At 37.5% G+C, this 24,293-nt stretch overlaps 1 protein-coding gene across 5 annotated transcripts in view; it reads right to left on the reverse strand.

Annotated features, from left to right (window-relative positions):
- The window catches only part of MAP7 (microtubule associated protein 7), a 212,207-nt gene that overhangs the window by 101,351 nt on the left and 86,563 nt on the right, over positions 1-24,293 (reverse strand). The window contains exon 1 of one of the 5 annotated variants that reach the window (XM_032159921.2): positions 23,191-23,415. The exons of the other annotated variants lie outside the window; for them this stretch is intronic. Coding sequence (XP_032015812.1) covers positions 23,191-23,212 — 22 coding nt within the window. The 5' untranslated portion in view covers positions 23,213-23,415. Of the gene's footprint in view, positions 1-23,190; positions 23,416-24,293 lie in introns of those variants that run through there. 5 annotated transcript variants of the gene reach the window in all.

The raw sequence follows: 24,293 nt of genomic DNA on the forward strand, positions 1-24,293 counted from the left end.
ATCTAGGGGCATGTCTAATAACTGTGATGATTTCAAAGTAATCAGTTCAAACCACCTTTTGAGATACCTGAAACAACTGTAATGTGACAAGAAAACATCTTACTTCTGTTGATGCTCACGCTACTTTAGGTTTGTTGCTTACATTTGTAATTAAAGGAAATGCTCAATTTCTAGGTGAGGTTAGTGGAAAAAAAGATGAAATTATTTTCCTCATCCAAATTTACAAACGCTTGGAGTTAAAAACCTTACTTTAAGAGAATATGTGTACATGGAGGGTTATAAAGCAGTTTCCAGATTCTTTCTTAAAACCTTTCATACCTCGTTTCTCACATACATTCCCCTTCTACTTTTCCTTTCTTTTTTTTTTTTTTTGAGATGGAGTCTTGCTCTGTCACCCAGGCTAGAGTGCAGTGGCGCAATCTTGGCTCACTGCAACCTCCACTCCTGAGTTCAAGAGATTCTTCTGCCTCAGCCTCCTAAGTAGCTGGGACTACAAGTGCACACCACCAGACCTAGCTAATTTTTGTATTTTTAGTAGAGGGAGTTTTCCCCATGTTGGCCAGGCTGGTTTCGAACTCCTGACCTCAAGTGATGCACCCACCTTGGCCTCCCAAAGTGCTGAGATTACAGGCATGAGCCACCGCGCCTGGCCCCCTTCTACTTTCATAAGGCACACTTCTTATGCATCCTGAACATTACGTGGTTTATTGTTAAGGGTGCTAAAACCTCTGAAGTGTCACTAAAGAAATGAGAGAATGCACTGCTCCTGTAGAAGCGCCCCTTGAGAGCAAAACAAGAAATACTGTGGGAGCAGGGCCTTGCTTCATGCAAGTGAAAAGGTTTCTGTCTCGTTTGTATTAATGCATCATTGTCATAGGGCACAAATTAATACAGAAAGTCTGCGCCTTACGATGGTTTGACTTACAATATTATTCGACTTTATTCCATGTTATACCATGTCAAAATTTCCTCACTTTTTAAGTCCATTGTGTATTTAAAAAATTTATTTTCTAAGGTATGTGAAAACAAAAATGTTTGAAGCCTAACCAACATTTCACAAAGCCTGTGAGAAATGAGCTTCAGAGCCATGGAGGTCTATGAGCCTCCTTCATCAGAAACACCTTGGGTATCTACTTAAAATGCAGATTCCTATGCCCCAACTCAATGTACGAAATTTGAATCTCTAGCGTTGGGTCTGGGAATTTGCACTTTGAAACAAGCATCATACTTGAATCTGATGTACACCAAAGTTGAAAACCACTGCATTATGCTACTTTACTGCTTTGCTGTTAAGTCTTCCAGACACTATTGTTTCAACCATTTTCTGGACCCATATTTATCTTTCAATCTATGGATAGGCATTTGTTATAAGCTAAATTATACAAACTCAACACAAGGCATTGATGCTTCTTCAGAATTTGACGGGGACTGACCATAGACAATGTCAATACGAACCATCTCTTTGTGCATCACTTAATAATTTTCAGTGGTATAGAATAGTGATGTTTTCCTTAACCTGTTACTTATAATTTGATACCATTTTTGGATAAGCTGTAAATAAGCCCACAATAGAATAGGGAGGCAAATATTCCCTTTTAAAAAAATATGGTCCTACCATATGAACTAATACTTTAAACAATGCATCTGCTATCTAATTATTGTCAGAAAGAAGTGTTAAAGTTCAAAGCATTTGGTATTCCATAGGTGCTTTAAGCTTTTTAAAAAATGTCCTAGGCTAAAATTACATTAATCATGTTACTTGAAGCTTCAATTTTGGGCCTTTCATGCATAAAACTTCAGCAAATGTCTCAGTTTAAAATTATTCTGAAAGAGGTCTGACCCTGCTACTCTCTACTCTGTAGAGGTGAGATGTGTAGACTAACTGCTCAACCCTATACTTTTGTTAGGTCCCTTCATTTTCATATAATGAAACGAGTTCAACTGTTGGTTAAAGCATGTGATTCCACTATTGACAATGAAGGAGTTAAGGACGATCCACCCCACACTATGCCAATTTGGCATATTTATTATTTCAAGCTGAAAGTACTTGAGAAACTAGTTGCAGAAAGACCTTTCTGATCTGTCCTTTCTTACAGATGGCAAGCCACAAAAATTCCTTTGAGGATGGCTTCCCTCCAGTAGGGAGAGAAAATAACCCTTACACCAGAGATTGAAAACTGCTGCTGCAATGAACCTGTACAAATAAACTTACTGAAGAAACCCTTATCTTCCACTAGCTTTACACACCCCCACCATAGATCTCCTAGTGACCTCTAGAATTTACTGTCCCTAACCCAGATCCCCTTGTCCTGTCATTTCTTCACAAATTTATTATTTCTTGTCCAAAAAGTACAAAACCTATCTGCATTGGCCATTTCTTTGCATCTTTACTCTCTTGTACTCCCTATGTATGTGTAAAAATTTATAAAACCTGTATCTTTTTCTCCTGTTAATGTATCTTGTGTTAATTTGATTCCTAGAACCAGCCAAAGATCCAACTTAAGTACCAACATAGGCAGAGGTGACTTTTACCCTCTTACAACCACTTATTAGTTTTCCATGAACTTGCCAAGGAGTGAGAGATCTTGAACTTGTTGTCACTCAATAGCCAGCAAAAGCTCAGTTCCAAGAAGCCATATTCATGGAAGACATACAGGAGGCACACTCATCTATATTTTCCAAAATCTATCGCTGTATTAAGTCAAACTAACAGCTGCGTAATGAATAACACTGTCTCTGTAAAATCTGTATAAAGATATCACAAAAACTGAGTTTCTCCTGTACTCTCACAACACAATCAACACACAACACTTACTGTGACCTCTAGTCGCCAAAATGCATGGGGATTTTTCCCTACCAGCAATGAATTCTGCAGCAGACACCAGCTGGGTATCTTCTAATTCAATTCAATTCTGATACTACCTGCTATAAATTGGGGTTCCCACAACCCCTCCTTATAGTTCGATTAATTTGCTAGTGCAGCTCACAGAACTCAGGGAAATACATTTACTGATTCATTATAAAGCATATTACAAAGGATACTGATGATCATCAGAGGTGGACAGGGCACAGCATGGGAGAAGATTGTCATCAGAGGTGGATAGGGCACAGCGTAGGAGAAGATCATCATCAGAGGTGGATAGGGCACAGTAGATCATCAGAGTTGGATAGGGTACAGCATGGGAGAAGATCATCATCAGAGGTGGATAGGGCACAGCATGGGAGAAGGGACATACCACCATCCAGGAGTTTCTACATGTTCAACTTTCTGGAAGCTCCCCAACCCAGTCCTTTTGAGCTTTTATGGAAGCCTCATTGCTAAGGCATCACTCATTAATCATTGGCCTTGGTGATAACCTTCATCCCCTCTCTCCTCCCCAGAAGTTGGGGAGGTGCAGAGCGGTGTTGAAAAGCCCCAACCCTCTAATCCTGCCTTAGTCTTTTCTATGACCAGCTCCAACCTGAGGCTACTTAGGGGCTGCCGGCCACCAGGAATCTCATTCACATACAAAAAGACACATCACTTTGGAGATTCCAAGGATTTCAGTAGTTGCATGCCAGAAAATGGGAACAAAGAACAAACATATATTTCACAATATTACAATCTGCTTTTAAGGCTAATCACCAACTTTGGCATATTAGACACCCATATTCGAAAAAGTCACTGTTGTATACATTGAGGCTCAGTCTGTTTTCAATGTTTTATTAGTCATTTCTACACAGAATAACAGTCAAGGACAAAAACTAAAAAAATATTTAAGCATTTATACTGTAACGACCAAATTCTTTTCAACGAAAACATCTCCCCCACAAACATTTCTGGGTATAAAATTTCTCTCCCCTGACATCATAAGTCCATGGGTAAGTTATACAACTTCATGAGCAGCCACTGGAATGTGTTCTATATGCAATGAGACTATCCTTTTCAATCTGTATCATGGTGTTAACAACACCAACCTCTACTGAGGTTTAATCTAAGAAACACGAAATTCATCCCCTCCAAAACTTGTTGTGTCTCTTGCCTATATATTGCTGAGGTCACATCTGAACACTATAGAGAAATTACTTTTCAGTGTTAATATTGAGAATAATTGTATTTCTTCCAAATAACTAATTCTGTTTCTCTTTCAGCAAAGTGAGTTGAACATCTGGCAAGGCTTCTCATTTGTAACTGCAGTTTGAAAGCTTAGGGACAGACTGTGATCCACTCACAGGACTCGCCTTTGGAAGGGCATTATTTCCTGTTCCATTTAATCTTCCGACTTTTGGTTTATCTTTTTTTCTTTCTCAAACATTTCTAATTTATGTTACTGCATTATCCTTTAACTGTTTTTATAAACACTTTAAGAACAATGGAGAGCATCATAAATTTTTAAAAAACTTAAACAGGAAAAAATGTTTTAATATTATTTGAATTAAGATTTATACTTTATGAAAATACATGTTAAACTGTAATACTTAAGGAAAAATTTAAAGCCTCAACGATTGTCTGAATAATTGGGTGTTTTTTTCAAAATAATGTCAAGAACCTGGTAAAGTTAAAAGAAACCTCTTGTATCAATATCAACTTATCCTGAAAGTTATCACCTAAAACTTTTCTTAAGCAATGACTTTCATATGACACTGTGCTGCTAAAATACCGTAATATTAAAATACTGTCTTTTCCCAAAAAGCAAGCATAATCAAGCAGTTGGAAATAAGAAGCAGTTCGGCCAAACAGCTTCAAAATTTAAAATGAAGGCCAGGCGCGGTGGCTCACGCCTGTAATCCCAGCACTTTGGGAGGCTGAGGCGGGTAGATCACGAGGCCAGGAGTTTGAGACCAGCCTGATCAACATAGTGAAACCCCATCTCTACTAAAAATACAAAAAAATTAGCTGGGCATGGTGGCACCTGCCTGTAATCCCAGCTATTTAGGAGGCTGATGCAGGAGAATCACTTGAATCCCAGAGGCAGAGGTTGCAGTGAGCCGAGATCACGCCACTGCACTCCAGCCTGGCCGACATAGCGAGACTCTGTCTCAAAAAAAAAAAAAAGAAGCTGAGCTGTTTAAAGACTCTGAAGGAATAAGTCAATCCTGGGAATTAGGCAACAATGCTCTGGTGTCTGTGCGGGAAAAACATTACATATGAACCTAATTTGCAATAAGATCCTTTTGGCAACACGATTATTAAACAAACAAACAAAAAACCCTTCTATCATGAGTCTTGCCTTTTAAAAGGCTATGGTTAATGACTATGAATTTTTTTTTTTAAGATGGAGTTTTTGCTCTTATCGTCCAGGCTCACTGCAACCTCCACCTCCCCGGTTCAAGTGATTCTCCTGCCTCAGCCTCCCAAGTAGCTGGGACTACAGGCACCCACCACCACGCCTGGCTAATTTTTGTATATTTACTAGAGACGGGGTTTCACCATGTTGGGCAGGATGGTCTCGATCTCCTGATCTCATGATCTTCCCACCTCGGCCTCCCAAAGTGCTAGGATTACAGGCGTGAGCCACTACGCCCAGCAATGCCTATGAATTCTTATAAAAGACTCCCATTCTACGAAATGGAATTATAGCAATGTCTGAGAGATACAAGATCCAGAATGAAAAAGAAGAGAAAATAATAAAGCAATCTTTTCTATCAGTTGCCGAGAAAGGGGAAAAAAAATTAATATTTTATTATCTTTGAAAAAGCCTCATGTACTGTTAGAATGACTAGAAGAATTCTTCCCCCATCCATCAGCGCATCTGTTCCCCCACTTAAAGCATGCCTACATACAATGTTCCAGGTACTGGTGACATAACAGTGGTGTTAAAAAAAAAAAAAAAAAGCAGGCCAGGCACAGCGGCTCAAGCCCTTAATCCCGGCACTTTGGGAGGCCAAGGCGGGCGGATCATGAGGTCAGGAGATCAAGACCACGGTGAAACCCCATCTCTACTAAAAATACAAAAATTAGCCGGGCGTGGTGGCGGGTGCCTGTAGTCCCAGCTACTGGGGAGGCTGAGGCAGGAGAATGGCGTGAACCCGGGAGGCGGAGCTTGCAGTGAGCAGAGATTGTGCCACTGCACTCCAGCCTGGGCCACAGAGCGAGACTCCTTCAAACAAACAAACAAACAAACAAACAAAACAAAAATAAAACCAAAATGTAAGGCAATTTAAATTTAACAGAGTTTAACTGAGCAAAGAACAATTCGAGAATCGTGCAGCTCCCCAAACCAGAATAAGTTCGGAGTGACTCCGTGCTGCCATATGGTTGGAGATTTATGTTAATAAAAAGGAAAGTGATGCACAGAAAATGGGGATGAGGTGCAGAAACAGCCGATTGGTTACAGCGCAGCATTTGCCTTATTTGAACATGGTTTGAACAGCTGGCTGCTGTGATTGGCTGATACTTGGGATTGCTGGGAGATTATGTCTCTCTAATGACTGTTTAAACATCCAGTTAGGTCACAGTTCACTATGTACCAGGAGACCTTTAGGAAAAACTAAAAATATGTAAGGAGCCAGCTTTAGGCTAAACTTAAAGGGGGGCAGAAGTATGCAGGGGCTCTGCCCATAGGGACGCAGGCATTAGCCAAAGATTGCACTGATGAACTTACATGAGCAACTGGGATAACAGCTCTGAGAGGGAAGAAGACAGTTCTTGAAGGAATATAATAAAGGAACCTGAATAAATGCAACTATTTAAAACTCCATTTGGAGGCCAGACACGGTGGCGGCGGCTCACGCCTGTAATCCCAGCACTTTGGGAGGCCAAAGCAAGCGGATCACCTGAGGTCAGGAGTTTGAGACCAGCCTAGGCCAACATGGCGAAACCTTGTCTCTACTAAAAATACAAAATTAGCTGAGCATGGAGGTGCATGCCTGTAATCCCAGCTACTCAGAAGGCTGAGGCAGTAGCTTGAACCCGGGAGGCAGAGGCTGCAGTGAGCCAAGACTGTGCCACTGCATGCCAGCCTGGGTGACAAGAGCAAAACTCCGTCTCAAAAATAAAAATAAAAATACCGTTTGGCTTCTGTTTAAGCCTTTTATCCTTTTCACCAACACAATTCTAAGTAGAAAAAGTAAACTACAACAAATTAGAATCCAAACATTATTTCCAAGATTTCTTCCCTTGTTTTTAAATAGCAATTTCCCACTAACAATATCATAAACATAGTTGTTTTTTAAACTGAATTTTTAAACAAAACTCCCAGCATGGAATATTTCTACCTGATTAAATATTTAAATTTTAATATTAAAATATTAAAATGCAAATAATCTAGTACTTCCAAATAAAATAAGTATCTCAAATATTAAATTATCATTTCTTTAAAAGGACTTTTTAAGATATACCCACTTTTTATAGAAAGGCAGCCTGATCACCTGAGGTTGGGAGTTCGAGACCAGCCCGACCAACATGGAGAAACCCCATTTCTATTAAAAATACAAAATTAGCCAGGCATGGTGGTGCATACCTGTAATCCCAGCTACTCGGAAGGCTGAAGTGGGAGAATCACCTGAACCTGGGAGGCGGAAGTTGTGGTGAGCTGAGACCGCTCCATTGCACTCCTGCCTGGGCAACAAGAGCAAAACTCCGTCTCAAAAAAAAAAAAAAAAAAGAAAGAAAGAAAGTGGATACATTATTTCTGGGAAGAGGAGGCATTAAATACTATAAAAGTCAATGTTCTGTTTTTTGAAGGTTACAGCTGGTGGGGCTCAGGGAGTTCCACCTCAAAACATGACTGTAGGAGACAAAAATTTGTACCCCAAATATGCCTTTTTGGCATAGGGATTATTTTGAGAAACAGCAGAAACTGGAAAAGCTCTGAAAACATAAAGTAAGTTACCCTTTTGTAAGAGAAATTTACATCCATAAAGGGAATCTCTATTTGTAAAGGTGTCTCCATCTCTGTACCAGAAAGAAAGGGATGGCTCTAAATCTAAACTAGAAACTCTTATCAATGGGGAAGGCACCTACTTAAATCTGTGCAATAAACCTTACCCTTGTTTAGACATTTCCTGATCACCTCCCCATAACAGGTTTTCTCTACACCTCCTCTGTTTCTGTAGACATGTATTAAAGCCACCTCCTAGATATTTATAGGCATCTCTTTAATTGCACTTGCCTTTATGGTATTTTGCTAAATCTACTCTGCCTGTGCTCTATAAAAGGAAAAAGAAAGCCTGGATGACAGCACATCTGTTGACAGCATGGTTTACTCAATATTTTAAGTCCACTGTTGAGACCTGCCGTTCAGAAGAAAAGATTCTTTTCAAAATATTACTGTTCATTGACGATGCATCAGGTCATCCAAGAGCTCTGATGGAGATGGACCAGGAGATGAATGTTGCTTTCATGCCTGCTATCACAACATCCCATTCTGCAGACCATGGGTAAAGAAGTAATTCTGACTCTCAAGTCTTATTTAAGAAATAAATTTCTTAAGGCTATAGCTGCCATAAATAGTGATTCCCCTGATAGAGCCAAGCAAAGTAAATTAAAAACCTTCTAGAAAGAATTCTCCATTCTAGATGCCATTAAGAATACTTTTGATGCATGGCAGGAGGTCAAAAATGTCAACATTTACAGGAGTTGAGAAGATGATTCCAAACCTCATGGATGATTGAGGGGATCAAGACTTCAGTGGAGGTTAGTAACTGCAGCTGTTGTAGAAACAGCAAGAGAACTAGAATTTGAAGGGAAATCTGAATACTGAATTGCTGCAATTTCATGATAAAACGTGAATGGGGCCAGGTGCGGTGGCTCACGCCTGTAATCCCAGCACTTTGGGAGGCCGAGGTGGGCAGATCACGAGATCAGGGGTTCAAGACCAGCCTGGCTAACATGGTGAAACACTGTCTCTACAAAAATACAAAAATTAGCCGGGCATGATGGCCCATGCCTGTAATCCTAGCTACTTAGGGGGCTGAGGCAGGAGAATTGCTTGACCCTGGGAGGCAGAGGTTGCAGTGAGCCAAGATCGAGCCACTGAACTCCAGCCTGGGAGACAGAGCGAGACTCTGTCTCAAACAAAACAAAACAAAACAAAACAAAACAAAACAAAACAAAACAAAACAAAACAAAACAAAACAAAACTTGAATGGAAGAGGAGTTGCTTCTTATGGATGAACAAAGGAAAATGGTTTCTTAAGATGAAAGCTACTCCTGGTGAAGATACTATGAATGTTGTTGAAATGACAAGGGATTTAGGATATTACACAAACTTAGAGAGGAACTGACCCCAGTTTTGAAAGTTGTACTGTGGGTAAAAAGCTATCAAACAGCATTGCATGCTGCAGAGAAATGAAAGGAAGAATCTATTGATGCAATCAACTTCACTGCCGTCTTAATGTTTATGACTCTCTAAAGGCTCAAATGATCATCAGCACTTTCTAGCAATAAAGTTTTTTTATTTTTTTGAAGACAGAGTCTTGTTCTGTCGCCCAGGCTGGAGTGCAGTGGCATGATCTCGGCTCACTGCAACCTCCACCTCCTAGGTTCAAGCGACTGTCGTGCCTTAGCCTCCCAAGTAGCTATGATTAAGGTGCACACCACCATGCTCAGCTAATTTTTGTATTTTTAGTAGAGACAGGGTTTCACCATGTTGGCCAGGCTGGTCTCAAACTGCTGACCTCAAGTGATCTGCCCTCCTCGTCTTTCCAAAGTGCTGGCATTACAGGCATGAGCCACCACGCCCAGCCACTATTTGTAACGAAAATATGTATGTTGTTTTTTCAGACATAATGCACATTTAATAGACTAAGTATAGTGTAAATATAATTTTTATATGCACTGGGAAACCAAAAAATTAGTGTGACTGCCTTGTGAAATTCACTTCATTGCAGTGGTCTGGAACTGAACCTGAAGTATCTACGAGGTATGCCTGTACTCTGGAGATTCGGTTGGTATTCCCTAGGCATCTCTCACGAATACATGAAGTATATATGTTAATAAACTTCTGTTAGTTTTCTTTTGTTAATCTGACGTTTGCCACAAGTGTTCTTGCCAACTGAGAACTCGGGAAAAGTTATATTTTCCTTCATGCTAAAACTAACAAGCCACTGGAAATGAATGGAGATAAAAAGCTTTCTATTTTTCTCGTGGGTATAATTTCAAAACATTCTGATGGCAGCCATTGGCTGTAAAACCTGTGTACAACATTCAGTGTATTTCAACAAAGCTTAATAATTAATGAACATCCTATGTCATTAATTTATAATAAATCCAATCTGTTTCAGAATTTTCAAATGCACTGCTTAAGATTCTGTCCCAGTGGTAATTAGCTAACAGTGACAGTCTTTAAATTCCTTTATTTGCATTTGTCATAATACGCTTTCCAGACAATCTAGTGAATGTTCAGTGAGTGACTTTAAGGGTTGTGGCAGTGGTCAGGCTATCTGATTACTTTCCATAACGAGTGAGGAGCTTTTCTCATCATTAGAATACATGTCAGAATAAAGAGACTTCCTGAATTAGACACAAATAGGTACAAATTTTTGTAATTATAATTATTTTTACCATTAGGATTCCCAACAAATTTTGATAATTTAATTTGGTTCTCTTCCTTGTGTTGATATGGAGGCACTGGATAAAATATTAATTTAATTTGGTAAATATTACTGTTATAATTTGGTAAAATAACATGAACTTTTATTAAAAAAGCAACTGAATGCTTGCTTGGACACTGAAGAAACAGCTTCAAATATTCAGCCAAAGCTGTTTATGACTGATACTTACATCAACAAATACAGATCACTTAATTTTAACTGTAAGTGTTCATTAAGAGAAATTAGTCTTTCTGAGGTGGGCTTTTTTTTCCTTTTTTTTTGCTAGTTTTGGCAATTATGCAAGACATCAGTAAAGTTGTTCCTTTTCAATGCCTCATCTCCATATTTACATTTCAACCACTTGGTACCTTGTCTACAGAGGAACATAGAGCTCAGAGGCTCTTCCCAAACTGCCAAACGCTCCAAAAACAGATATTTAATAGGGTTTACTCAGTTCCACAAATGATGAGCCAGCTACCACCCATCAGAATTCATTCATCGTTTGACCTATGAAGCCCATCAGAATAAAATGCTAATTTGGATTTAAATGCTCATGAAGACTTAACCCTACCTAAATTACCTACCTACCTATCTATCTATCTATCTATCTATCTATCTATCTATCTATCTATCTATCTATCTCTCTCTCTCTCTATCTATCTATCTATCTGAGACAGGGTCTTATGCTGTCTCCCTGGCTGCAGTCCAGTGGTGTGATCACAACTCCCTGTAGCCTTGACCGTCTGGGCTCAAGCAATCCTCCCACCCCAGCCTCCTGAGTAACCGGGACTACAGGCACGTGACACTATGTCCAGCTAATTTTTGGTAGAGATGGGGTCTTACCATGTTACCCAGGCTGGTCTCAAACTCCTGGGCTCAAGCAATCCTCACGCCTTAGCCTCCCAAAATGCTGGGATTTCAGGCATGAGCCACTGAACCTGGCCTGAAAATGTCTTTTAAATAGCAAACAGCCAGGTGCAGTGGCTCACTCCTGAAATCCCAGCATTTTGGGAGGCTGAGGCGGGAGGACCGCTTGAGCCCAGGAGTTCAAGATCAGCCTGGGCAACAGGGCAAGACCCCATCTCTTAAAAAAAAGTTAGCCAGGTGAGGTGACCCTCAACTGTAGTCACAGATGCTTGGGAGGCTGATACGGGAGGATGGCTTAAGCTCAGGAGTTCGGGACTACAGAGAGCTATGATCATGCCACTGCACACCTGCTTGGGTGATAGGCCAAGACTCTGTCTAAAATAATCAAAATAAAAAACATTTCCAGTTACCTTTCATCTAAAGGACTACTTGAGATGTTAAATTTGGCCAAGAGAAGAGACACTAGGAGACGAAAATTGCCTTAAACTTATGCTACTCCTTAAAGACTATATAGTACATAGTCATGAGTTTAGAACTACCTTCACCTACAGTTGAACTATCCCTTTCTGGATCCTTGGTCAGACAATCCCTCATCTTTCATCTAGTGTGTACTCTGAATAGGAATATTAGACATGTGCTTCCAAATGTAGTAATGAAAACTCTAGAAATATGAGGAGTAGACAGGTAAAAACAGCAATATGTGAATATTAAAAGCGTTATAAAGAACAACATTATATAATGATAAAAGAGTCATTTCACCAGGAAGATAGAATAATTATAAATATATATGCACCCAATATCTGAGCATCTAAATATATAAAGCATACAACGACAGAACTGGAGAGAGCAATAAACACAATACAATAGTAGGAGGAAATCCGAATTCCCCACTTTCAATAATGGCTAGAACAAACAGACAATCAATAAGGAACAGGGGACTTGAAAAACACGATAGACCAGATGGACCTAACAGACATATAGAACATTTCACCTTATAGCAGCAGAAGTGCTATGTTCCAGGATATGTCCCAAAACAAGTCTTAATGAATTTAAGAAGACTGAAATGACACCAGGTATTTTTTTCTGACCACATAGGATTAAAGTAGAAATCAATAGCAGAGAGAATACAAGATAATTCACAAATATGTGGAAATTAAACAATATACTCTTAACCAATGAATGGGTCCTTAACAACCAACAAATGGGTCTGAATATGTTACCCCAAATAATCTTTATTTTATGGATTTTGAGCCAAATGCCACCGAGAATCAGCAGACTCAATATGAAGCTCTAAAATCAAGGCATAAATTTTCTTTTTGTAAAGGAAATTTATAGTTAAATAGAAAATTTCCATTTGTAGAGATATCTCCCTCTAACTCAGTAGGGATATGATGACTCCTAACATATCAATGGAGAAGACATCAACTTAAATGTGCATACAAAACCTTACTAAACAACCCCTGTTTATTATACTTTTCCTGGTCAATTTCCTATAACTTGTTTACCCAGCCACAAAGCCCCAAGCCTCCACTCCTTTGTTTTAATCTAAGACAGTATTTAGGCTCAAATTCTAAACACCCATTTAGGTTACTCATAGCTGTGTGCTCCCAAGTGTACATGCATGATGCACATGCTAATAAATTTGTTTGTTTTTCTCCTGTTAATCTGTCTTTGGAAAGATTAAGCTGGAAAACCTGAAATGAGTAGAGAAAAAGACTTTTTGCCTTTCCTATAGGGAAATTATAAAATATCTTGAGACATAAGAAAACAAAAATAAAACATACCAAAACTTATGAGATGCAGCAAAAGCAGTGCTAACAGGAATATTTATAGCTATAAATGCCTACATTAAAAAGAAAGAAAAAGGCCAGGCATGGTTGCTCATATCTGTAATCCCAGCACTTTAGAAGGCCAAGGTGGGAGAATTGCTTGAGCCCAGTAGTTCAAGACCAGCCTGGGAAACATAGGGAGACCCTGTCTCTACAAATAATAACAAAATTAGGTGGGCATGGTGGCATGCACCTGTGGTCCCAGCTACTTGGGAGGCTGAGGTGGAAGGATCACCTGAGCCCAGAAGGTCAAGGCTGCAGTGGTCCATGATTATGCTATAGCACTTTGGCCTGGGCAAAAGGTGATACCCTGTCTCAAAAAGAAGAAAGAAGAAGAAGAAGAAGAAATATTTCAAATAAAAACAAAACATTATACCTCCGAAGAGCAAGAAAAAGAAGAACAGGGTATAAAGCTAGTGCAAGGAAGTAATAATGATCACAGCAGGAAAAAAAGGAGAATATAAAATCACTGGGGAAAAAAACTCAATGAAACAAAGTTTTTTTTTTTTTTTTTTTTTTAAAGACTAAATCGACAAACCTTTAGCTATACTAAAAAAAAACTCAAACAAAAAAAATCAGTGATGAAACAGGAGATATTGTAACTGATGCCACAGAAATAAAAAGGATCATAAAAGGCTACTATGAACAATTAAACAATTATATGCTAACAAGCTGGAAAACCTAAAAGGAGGAGATAAATTTGTAGAAATACAGAACCTACTAACATTGAATCATGAAGAAATAAAATATCTGAACACACCTTTAAAGAGATTGAATCAGGAATAAAAAAAAAAAAAAAAAAAAAAAACCCACCCCCCTCCCCTGCCCCAAAAAACCCCAGGACCAGATAGCTTCACTGGTGAATTCCACCAAACATTTAAAGAATTAATGCCAATCCTTCTCAAACTCTTCCATGAAATTGAAGAAGAGGGAACACTCTCGAACTCAAATTACGAAGCAGTGGTACCCTTACCCCATAGCCTAAGGCACTACAAGACAAGCAAACTATATAGGCCAATAACCCTGATGAAGACAGATGCAAAAATACTCAACAAAATACTAGGTATCTGAATTCAAAAGTATATTAAGGGAACAAATGAGATTTATCCCTGGGATGCAAGAATGGTTCAACATACACAAATTAATAGATGTGACACACCATAGGTAACAGAATGAAGGATTAAAAAAACACATGACCATCTCGACAGCTATGGAAAAAGAAATTGACAAAATTTGATATCCTTTCATGACAAAAGCTCTCAATGAACTAGGAACAGAAGAAAATTTTCTCAAGATAATAAAGGCCATATATGAAACCTCACAGCTGACATCAACTCAGTAGTGAAAAACTACTACCCTTAAGATAAGGAACAAGGCAAGGATGCCCACTCTCACCATTTCTATTCAACATAGAGCTAGAAGTCCTTACCAGAGCAATTAGGCAAGAAAAAGAAATAAGCACTGAAAAGGAAGAAGTAAAACTGTGTTTGTAGATGACATGATCTTATTCGTAAAAAACTTTAAGAATCTACAGAAAAACTGTTAGGACTAATAAAGGAAATCAGTCAAGTTAAAGGATACCAAATCAACATACAAAAACCAGTTGCATTTCTACATACTAACAACAAACTATCCAAAAGGGAAACTAAGAAAACAATCCCATCTACAATAGCATCAAAAATTACTTAGAAATAAACTTAGCAAGGTGATGAAAGACTTGTATACTGAAAAGTCGTAAAACGTTGATTAAAGAAACTTTAAAAGACACAAATAAATAGAAAGCTATCCTATGGTTATGGATTAGAAAATTTAACATTGTCAACATGTCCACACTACCCAAAGGAATCTACAGATTCAATGCAATCCATATCAAAATCTCAATGGCATTTTTTACAGAAATAAGAAAAACAGTCTTATAATTCATATGGAATCCCAAGGAATCCCAAAGACTCTGAACAGTCAAATGATCAGGACAAGGAACAAAACTGTAGGCATCACACTTTTCTATTTCAAAATAGATTACAAAGCTATAGTGATCCCAAGAGTATGGTAATGGAATAAAGACATATAGACAAATGGAACAGAACAGGGAGCCCAGAAGTAAGTCCACAAATATACGGTCAACTGATCTTTAACAAGAATGCCAAAAATACACAATGGGGAAAGGATAGTCTCTTTAACAAATAATGCTGGGAAAACTAGATATCCACATGCTTAAGGAAGAAATTAGACCCATACACAAAAATCAGCTCAAAATGGATTAAACACCTAAATGTGAAGCCTAAAAGTGTAAAACTTCTAGAAAAAAAGATAGGGAGAAGGTTCATGACAGTGGTCTTGGCAATGATTTCTTGAGCATGACATCAAAAACACATGCAATAAAAGCATAAATAGACCACTAGGACATAAACTATAAGGCTTCTGCACAGCAAAGAAATCAACAGAGTAAAAAGGCAACCTACAAAATGGGGAGAAAATAATTGCAAACCATATTATCTGATGAGGGGTTAGTATCTAAAAGTTAAGGAACTCTTACAACTCAGCAACAATAAAACCAAATAATCAAATTTAGAAATGGGCAAAGAAACTGAATAGACATTTCTCCAATGACAACATACAAATGGCCAACAGGTACGTGAAAAGATGCTCAATACTACTAATCATCAGGAAAATCCAAATTAAAATCCTCATGAGCTATCACCTCACACCTGTTAGGAAACAACAACAAAAAAAGATGGCCAGTGTTGGTGAGGATATGGAGGAACTGGTACCCTTGAACACTGTTACTGGGAATGAAAAATTGTGCAGCCACTATGGGAAACAGTATAAAGGTTCCTCAAAAAATTAAAAATAGAAATACCATATGATTCAGCAATCCCACCTCTGGATATTTATCTAAAATAATTGTAATCAGGACCTCAAAGGGATATGTACACTCACATATTTACTGCAGCATTATGTACAATAGCCAAGATATGAAAACAAATTAATTGTTCATCTACAAGTGAATGGATAAAGGTAGTATGTACATACAAGAGAATATCATTCAGCCTTTTTCTAAAAAAGAAAGAAATCTTGCCATGTGGATATCTCTATAGGACATTATGGTATGTGAAATAAGCCAATCACAGAAGGACAAACACTGCATTATTTCACTTATGATGTATCTGAAACAGTCAAACTCATAGAAGCAGAGAATAAAATGGTGGTTGCCATGGGCCATGGGGAGGAGAAAATGCAGAGTTGCTATTCAATGGGTATAAAGTTTCAATTATGCAAGATGAGTAAGTTCTAGAGATAGGATGTACAACACTATGCCTATGGTTAATGATTTTGTATTGTACACTTTTAATATTTAACTTAACAAAATGTTGTAAGATGTGGAACAAGTCTTATTACCTAAAGACGTCCATTAAAGTAACACATGTAACTGTAAAAAAGCAAAAGCAGTAATAGTCAATGGGGGACTATTCCTTCCATGGATTTGTATCTAACCAGTGAAAATAAATGTATTTAAAGTAAGTCAGTACCATGGATAATTGCTCATATATTTAATAACAATTATTTGATTATTAATATGCAGATTGATGCTGAGAGGGAATACATGAAAATTGCTAAAGCTGCATTAGGGTGAAGAGATTATGGATGATGTTTCTTTTTTGTTTTTGCCAAAACTTCTGTAATGCTATGTTATATTTGGATCATTAAAATAAATACATTTACTTATTATATACATGAAGCACTGTTTATAAAAAGATGCTTGGAAAACAAACATTTTTGTCAGCTGAAACTGGTTTATCTTCCTAATTCATCACCTAAAAAACAGTTTACATATCATAGAAAACAAAAGAAAACAAGTCTGCCCTGTAGTTTTTCATTTGGAAAGACTGATTTCTTCTAGGTTAGAAGGGTCCTCTGTTACACCCCATCCTTCAATACAAGCAGATTTACAGTTTCCTGGGCTGTGACTTGTAGAATGCAGCCTCACTTGCCCTCCTGGGACTAGATTCTTCCTTTTGGGTTGAGGTAGCTGTAGAGTTGCTGTCATAATAAACACCACAGTGAAGCAACATCCAAGGTGCATCTGAATATTTTTTTTTAATTAACTGCTTTAAACCCACAGAACATTTAATTTAATAGTTCCTGAGGAATACAGCCCTCCACTAGACCCACTGAGAACGTATCATTTTCATTATACTTGTCCTAAGGTATATGGACCTCCTAGGTTCCAATAACAGGACTTCAATCAACTCAGTTGCTATTGGGTATAGCGAGCATAACTTACATGAAAAGTCTAAAACCCTCTATACAGCTGACACAATTAAGAATTTCTCTGTCTTATTCCTAACAGCTCCCATTTTATTCCTAACACCCATTGTACACCTTAAAAATATTTAAGAAAATACATAGTCAAGAATATAATTAAGAAGTATTTAAGAAAACTCCAAACTCCATGTTTTATAACTAAGAGAATTCTCACTTACATATAGCTACAATTCATGTATGGAAACAGCTTTTGATTAGTTATTGATGATTTCACCTAATTTGAATCCAAACAAAAATCCTGAAAGACACATTTAATTTTTACCTTGACAATGACTGAAACATTATTACTGAATACTTACATATTTCAATGGTGTATTTCACTTATGAGAAAAGTAAAAATACAAATTTCAAGATCTCAAAGCAAGAAGGCTCAATAAAACGTTACATAAAAATGTTGATCTTTGACTATTTTATAACTGTTATGTTAAAGAGAAACATGAAACCTTTGCATTGCTAATATTAGATCAAGTAAGTAGAAAGCTTAAATATTAACATTTACCTTCCTTGGTCCTTCATCCCATGTTACTTGCTTTTGAGGCCACATGAGTTTATTGTCTGTGATATTAGAAACACACGTATATAACCTAATGGGTTACGATGCAGAAATGGATTAAGGCATTATCTTTTAAAAAAGAATATGCCTTGCAGAAAAGTATCCTCTGATTGAGAATACTGATGCCTTTAAGGACTGTTTGGGGTATTTTGAAGAAAACTACGGATCAACACATATAACTGGAAATATAGTGGAATTTACTCATACGCTTTTAGGGTTTTCTCTCTAAACACTATCAGGAGTTTTAGATTTTGGTGAACAAACTGCCTTGGGTATTCAAAAGTAGAAAAACTCCTATTTATGCTAAGTAGTCATATGCTATTGGTTCAAATATGTATTCTCACATATTTAAAAACTTTAAGTTTTAAAAGGCCAGTTGGCTTGTAGTTCACTTAAAATGTATTTATTTATGTCACCTTAAGGCTCTGAGTAAAAATAAATAAATTACATGGTCAAGATGGTATATCAAGCTAGGCATAGTGTCATACTTGCAGTCCCAGTTACTCAGGAGGCTGAGGTGGGAGGATTGCTTACTTGAGCCCAGGGGTTCCAGTCTAGCCTGGGCAGCACAGTAAGACCCTTCTCTTAAAAAAAAAAAAAAAGATGGTAGACCAGTGGTTGCAATTCAGTACAAAAATTTCAGTTCAGAGACTAGTCACTAAAGAATGACTCAGTGAAACGCTATAAGAAAGGATTGGGGGCTTTAAATGTATCATTTATATCTTAGACTATAAATGGTAAATCTCAGAACTTGAGCATTTTTAGGTTGTGTGACAGTACGTATTACCAACTCAATATCCTTCCTGATTTAAGTTCCTCCCAGTTCTTTCATTTTATCTCATTTCTAGAACATACACAGCAGATTTTTATGTTTAAACTTGAGCAACTCTTTGCCTGGACAGCATAGCAGATTCACGAGCAACACATTTCCTAGAAAAAGAATCTCTAACTTCTGTCCTTGATATGCCCCTGCCAGTGCTCTTTGCCTGTGAATACCTAGGTGGAGGGAAAGTTAAACTCCATTTAACTGAATATACTTTGAGGTCTCAGGAGGTTTAGGTGAGTGGATGATGGTATTTAAAACTTTAATTTTACAGGCTGGGTGTGGTGGCTCACACCTGTAATTCCAGCACTTTAGGAGGCTGAGGTAGGCGGATCACCTGAGCTCAGGAGTGTGAGACGAGCCTGGACAACATGGTGAAACCCTATTTCTACTAAAAATACAAAAATTAGCTGGACATGGTGGTGCACACCTGTAGTCCCAGCTACGTGGGAGGCTGAGGTGGGAGGATCGCTTGAGCCTGGGAGGCAGAGGTTGCAATGAGTCAAGATCGTGCCATTGCACTCCAGCCTGGGTGACAGAGTGAGATCCTACCTCAAAAAAACAAAAACAAAAACAAAAAACCCTTTAATTTTATTGATGCATGTTTCAAAGACCACCTATTCTAAATATCATAAGGCTCAGAAAAGTAAAAGTTATTGAAAATCAAAGAATCATTTTCTTTGAGGAAATTTCCACCAGATTTTTATGCAGCATAATTGTAGTCAGTTAATACATCTTAAGAGTTTGGTACCATATCATTTAAAAGGCATACCATATACACAATGATACTTATGAAGAATTAAAATACTAACCAGAAATACAGTTTTCATTTATTGAATATCTACTATGTTTCAGAATGTATTAAATGCTTTAAATACTTTGTCTCACTCAATTTACTGCTCACAGTAAGAAAGCATAAAGACTGTATGTTAGGAAATATTCTCCATACTCTACAGAAATGGAAACTGAGGCTCAAAGAAGCAATTTGTCAACATAAATGGCTAAATGGTGAATAAAATCCACATCAATTTGACTTTAAAATCTATTATCCTAACCAATATGCTACAATATTTTCTAAAGAATTTTTTTTTCCAAAACGTACTTTAGTCTTTTCACTGTTTTGCTGGGGTGTTTCTTCCCCCTTAACTAGTGATATTTTGGCAAATACAGAATATAAAGTCAAAATTTTGAATCTTATTAAGGAAAGTACTTGCATTGTTTTTTAGTTTATATTTGAGTAACACTGTATAATTTGCTTAATGGGTTATAGATGCTTTTCTTGTGCAGAACTTACTTGATCATCTTAAATTAGGGCCATTTCATAAAGGAGGAGACTGAGGCTCAGGGAGGTTAAATGAGATTTGCCTGTGGTCAGGCAAACATGAAGTGTTGGAGCTGAGTTTTGAAACCTAGTTTTCTGACTTTCAAGTACAATATTCTGTCTTCTTGGTAAAGGTACAGAGGCAATGTAAGTTTGAGAACAGCTAGTGGTCGAGTGCCTTGCTTAACAAGATTTGTAGCGTCTAAAAAATATGCCAACCATAAAACTCCTGGTAAAGGAGCTTGAGTTGGCCATACTGCATGACCTTCATCGTGTATGTGGAAGGGGCTGCCCCTCCTGCGGTGGCTGAACAGAACGCTGGCTGCACCCAGGCTTCAGACAAGGAGAGATGTTATTTGGCCTGTGATCTGGCATTTCACCATGAAATTATCTTTCTGGAGTATTCAATTTAACTATCTTTCATGAAGGAAGTAAACTTCTTGATTTTTTCTTTTCTGCTTGAAACACTGTTTGAATCATCTATGATAACAGAAGATATTAACATTGCATGCTGACTTTCTTTTCTTCTTCCAAAAGTTAGAAGAAACCAGTAGTGGTCTGTCAACTACAGGAGTTATACTTATCCATGGTTTCACTTTCTGAGGTTCCTGTTACCTGTGGTCAACCACAGTCTGAAAATTGGTGAGTACAGTACAATAAGACATTTTTGAGAGAGAGTGAGACCACATTCACGTAACTCCTATTACTCTATATTGTTATAACTGCTCTATTTTATCATTAGCTATTGTTGTTAATCTCTTACTGTGTCTAATTTATAAATTAAACTTTGTCATGGGTGTATATGCCTAGGAAAAGACACAGTACGTACAGGGTTCGGTACTATCCACCATTTCTGGCATGCCCTGGGGATCTTGGAACTGCGGACAGAAGGAATACTGTACAAAAACAATTAGCATATTCCACTGCAGTGACACTCCTGATTTTATATAAAACTGTATCTTTTTGGTCATTTTGATTGTCTTTTAATAAAACGAGTAGGTGTGGTCTCTCCTACTTTGCTGTCCTATTGAAAACTAGGGATGGATTCATTAATTTGATGATTAAGTGCCTACTGGTTGCCAGGCACTGTTCTAGGTGCTTGGGATACAGCAATGAACAAAATAGATAACATTCCCTGCCCTCAATGAGCATATATTCTAGTGTGAGGAAAGACAATAAACATTAAAGCATCAGGTAGTGAAAAGTGCTGAAGTCAGACAAAACAATGACAGAGAGCACTTTTTGTCTAGAGGAGGTCACGTGTATCATGCTGTTCATTATTCCACAGCAGCTTGATAGTGAAAACAGGTTCTGCTCCCACAACCATTTGGACTTTCATGAATGAACAGCAGGGCTGCCGTATGTCGAGTATACACACAGCTGCAAAGTGTGCAGAGGACAGCTCCCCCTGCACCTCCACTGAAATTTGAATTTATGGAAACATGCAGCTTCCATGTTATCTACTTTTGCAGGAAATTGGAAAACTAGGACCAAAACCAAGCATACAAAAGTTGAGTATTTTTAAGCCACTTATCTAGGAGTTTTTGACCAATTATCTGGATTTTTAAAAAATTCTCCCTTCAATTTTAAATTTCTCAATTGGACATTTATCCTATTTCCTTACTGAGTAACCTCTATTTCATCTGATAGAAGCAATCCTATTTTATCACATTCAAATAATAATGAAATTCAGTGCTTATGCATCAACTATGTCTTATCCTAATACTTGAAAACATATGTAAGTCATTTTTACTCTTCTTTAATGTATATACGACCCTGAACATTTGAGATTATTCTGTTGTTTAATGATATTGACACACTTATAGAATATAAATAACCTGTCTGAAATCATGGAACTAGTAAATGTCAGAGCTAAAAGACAAATTCAGATCCAACCCCAAAGATATTTCTAATATGCTGCCCGGACTCTATATTTTATAATCATAAAATACCAAAAGCAAACCACTTATTCACACTAATCCATCTTCTAACAGTTGCTGGATACTGGCAACTACATACCTCATGTATGTCTCCTACATCAAATGTAGGAGGTGTGTTTTTATAACACAAATTTGCAAATGTTATCTGTGAAAATGAAGATTTATATTTTTAAAAGGCAAATAATTTAGTGAATAAGGCAGCTTTATTATTCTAAAAATTAAACTTGATAGAACATCCACATAAAGAAACTTCTAGAAAAGAAAATAAAGTGATAAAAGTTACTCCTTGAAATGTAGTCTATAGAGTTCCAATGCCTGCATTTTCTGTGTAAAGCCCATGTGTGACTCACTGTTTACATATCATGAAAATGACAGCATTCTGGTAAGGAAAGACATAACTGGGCAGCACAGATAATGTTTCTGATAAAAAACAAAACAAAATAAAAAAAATAAGTAGGCAAGACAAATGTGATCTTTCTTTTTAATAAGCAAACAACAGCACTCCCCAAATACACCTCTCTAAATAGAAAAGCAACCATTTTTCAAAAACCCGATCTGATCTAGACACAAATATTAAGAGGGCTAAGAAATTATCAACAAATTATATACTGAAATTTTTTTTGGACAGCAGCATAATTGTGTATGTTTGTCTAGTTTGCTACTGTTCAGCTTCTCACTTTGTTTTTGTCAACAAAAGAAAGAAGTATGGAAAACAGAGAATGATGATGGTTTGCCTTTAATTTTCATGGAAACTATCACACGGCTCTAGGACATGAAGGTAGAAGTATAAATCCATAGTTTATATAACAAATATCATTTTATTTAATTAAATTCCCACTCCTTTTTCTAAGGACATTAAAACAATGATTAAAAAAAAAGAAGATCTATTAGAAGATTTCCTACTCTGTACTTCCACTTGTCACAAGTATTAATTTGTCAAAATGGATTTAAAGATTGCCTGATTCTTGAATGTCCTTATTAAGTTTTCAAAACACATTTCGAGCCCAAGAACTTACAGTACAGTTTAGTGTCTTCCATGCTAAAATCCTTCTTTCTTGAATATCCTGCAACATATCTGCATGTCTCCTTCTTGTGGCTTTGCGTCCCTCAGCCAGGCAAAGACCAAATATCAGTGAAGGGTCCGTTTAATCGTGCTAAGTATTATCTCTCACACAGCTTGAGGTAGCTCAAGAGGAGAGCAAAGCGTGGTGAGACATACGACTCGACAGTCACTGTTTTTAAACAGTAACTGTGTTCATTGAACCAAGCAAAAACTGGGAAAGGCTTCTGTTCAAAAAAACCAGTGAAGCTCAAATGGCTATGGGCTGGGAGTAGGGGAGGCTTTTCCTGGTTAAGGAATGGTTGCTAAACATCAGCTCGGTCTCAGGGATTCAAACTCAGAGGCCCCAAACAGAATGCATATTAAACATACACTAAAAACCTAGTTGTTTACCAAAATCATCTAAACATTACATACTATTTCTCCAGACTGTCTGTCTTTGGGCTTTCTGATGCATTAACAATGACATTTAAAACCCTGAAGATTATGGCTGACTTTGTTCCCATACTAAAAGCATCTGAAAAAGGCGATCATTTAAAATCAGTCAGGCAGAGTGGCCTCTGTTCTCTCTTCACTGCTGAGAACAGACACAGAGTCACTGAGAAAGTGTATGGAATGACATTTAGGTGTCCTGTTCAGAAAGTCCAAAAACTTGACTTGCTTCAGTAAGTTTTGAATAATTCTGAAGGCTTTCACAGGGGAAGAGGAAGAACCAGTGAATTTAAATGCTAAAGTTTTAGAAGTTATTTCTATATACATTAAATATTGGTCCTCAGAGTTTATCATTTTTTAGTCAGTGATATACTGCATTGTAAACTGTGAACTCAACATTTCTACCACACTTTTGACTTGAGATTATCTTTAAAAGGGCTTTTTGTTTAGGGTGACAGAGTGGGAACCGAGGAGAAAGGATCAGGTTAAATCCTTGCCTTGCCCTCACAGCATTTAAAAGCATGTGACTTGGGGGCCAGAATACTTTGATTAAAATCAATTAACTTAATGAGTTTGGGTGGGCAGTGGGCCCAATGTGAAAAGGAAAACACAATTTTTAGAAGAAAA

Source organism: Hylobates moloch, unplaced genomic scaffold, assembly GCF_009828535.3.
Source record: "Hylobates moloch isolate HMO894 unplaced genomic scaffold, HMol_V3 SCAFFOLD_2, whole genome shotgun sequence".
Taxonomy (NCBI): Eukaryota; Metazoa; Chordata; class Mammalia; order Primates; family Hylobatidae; genus Hylobates; species Hylobates moloch.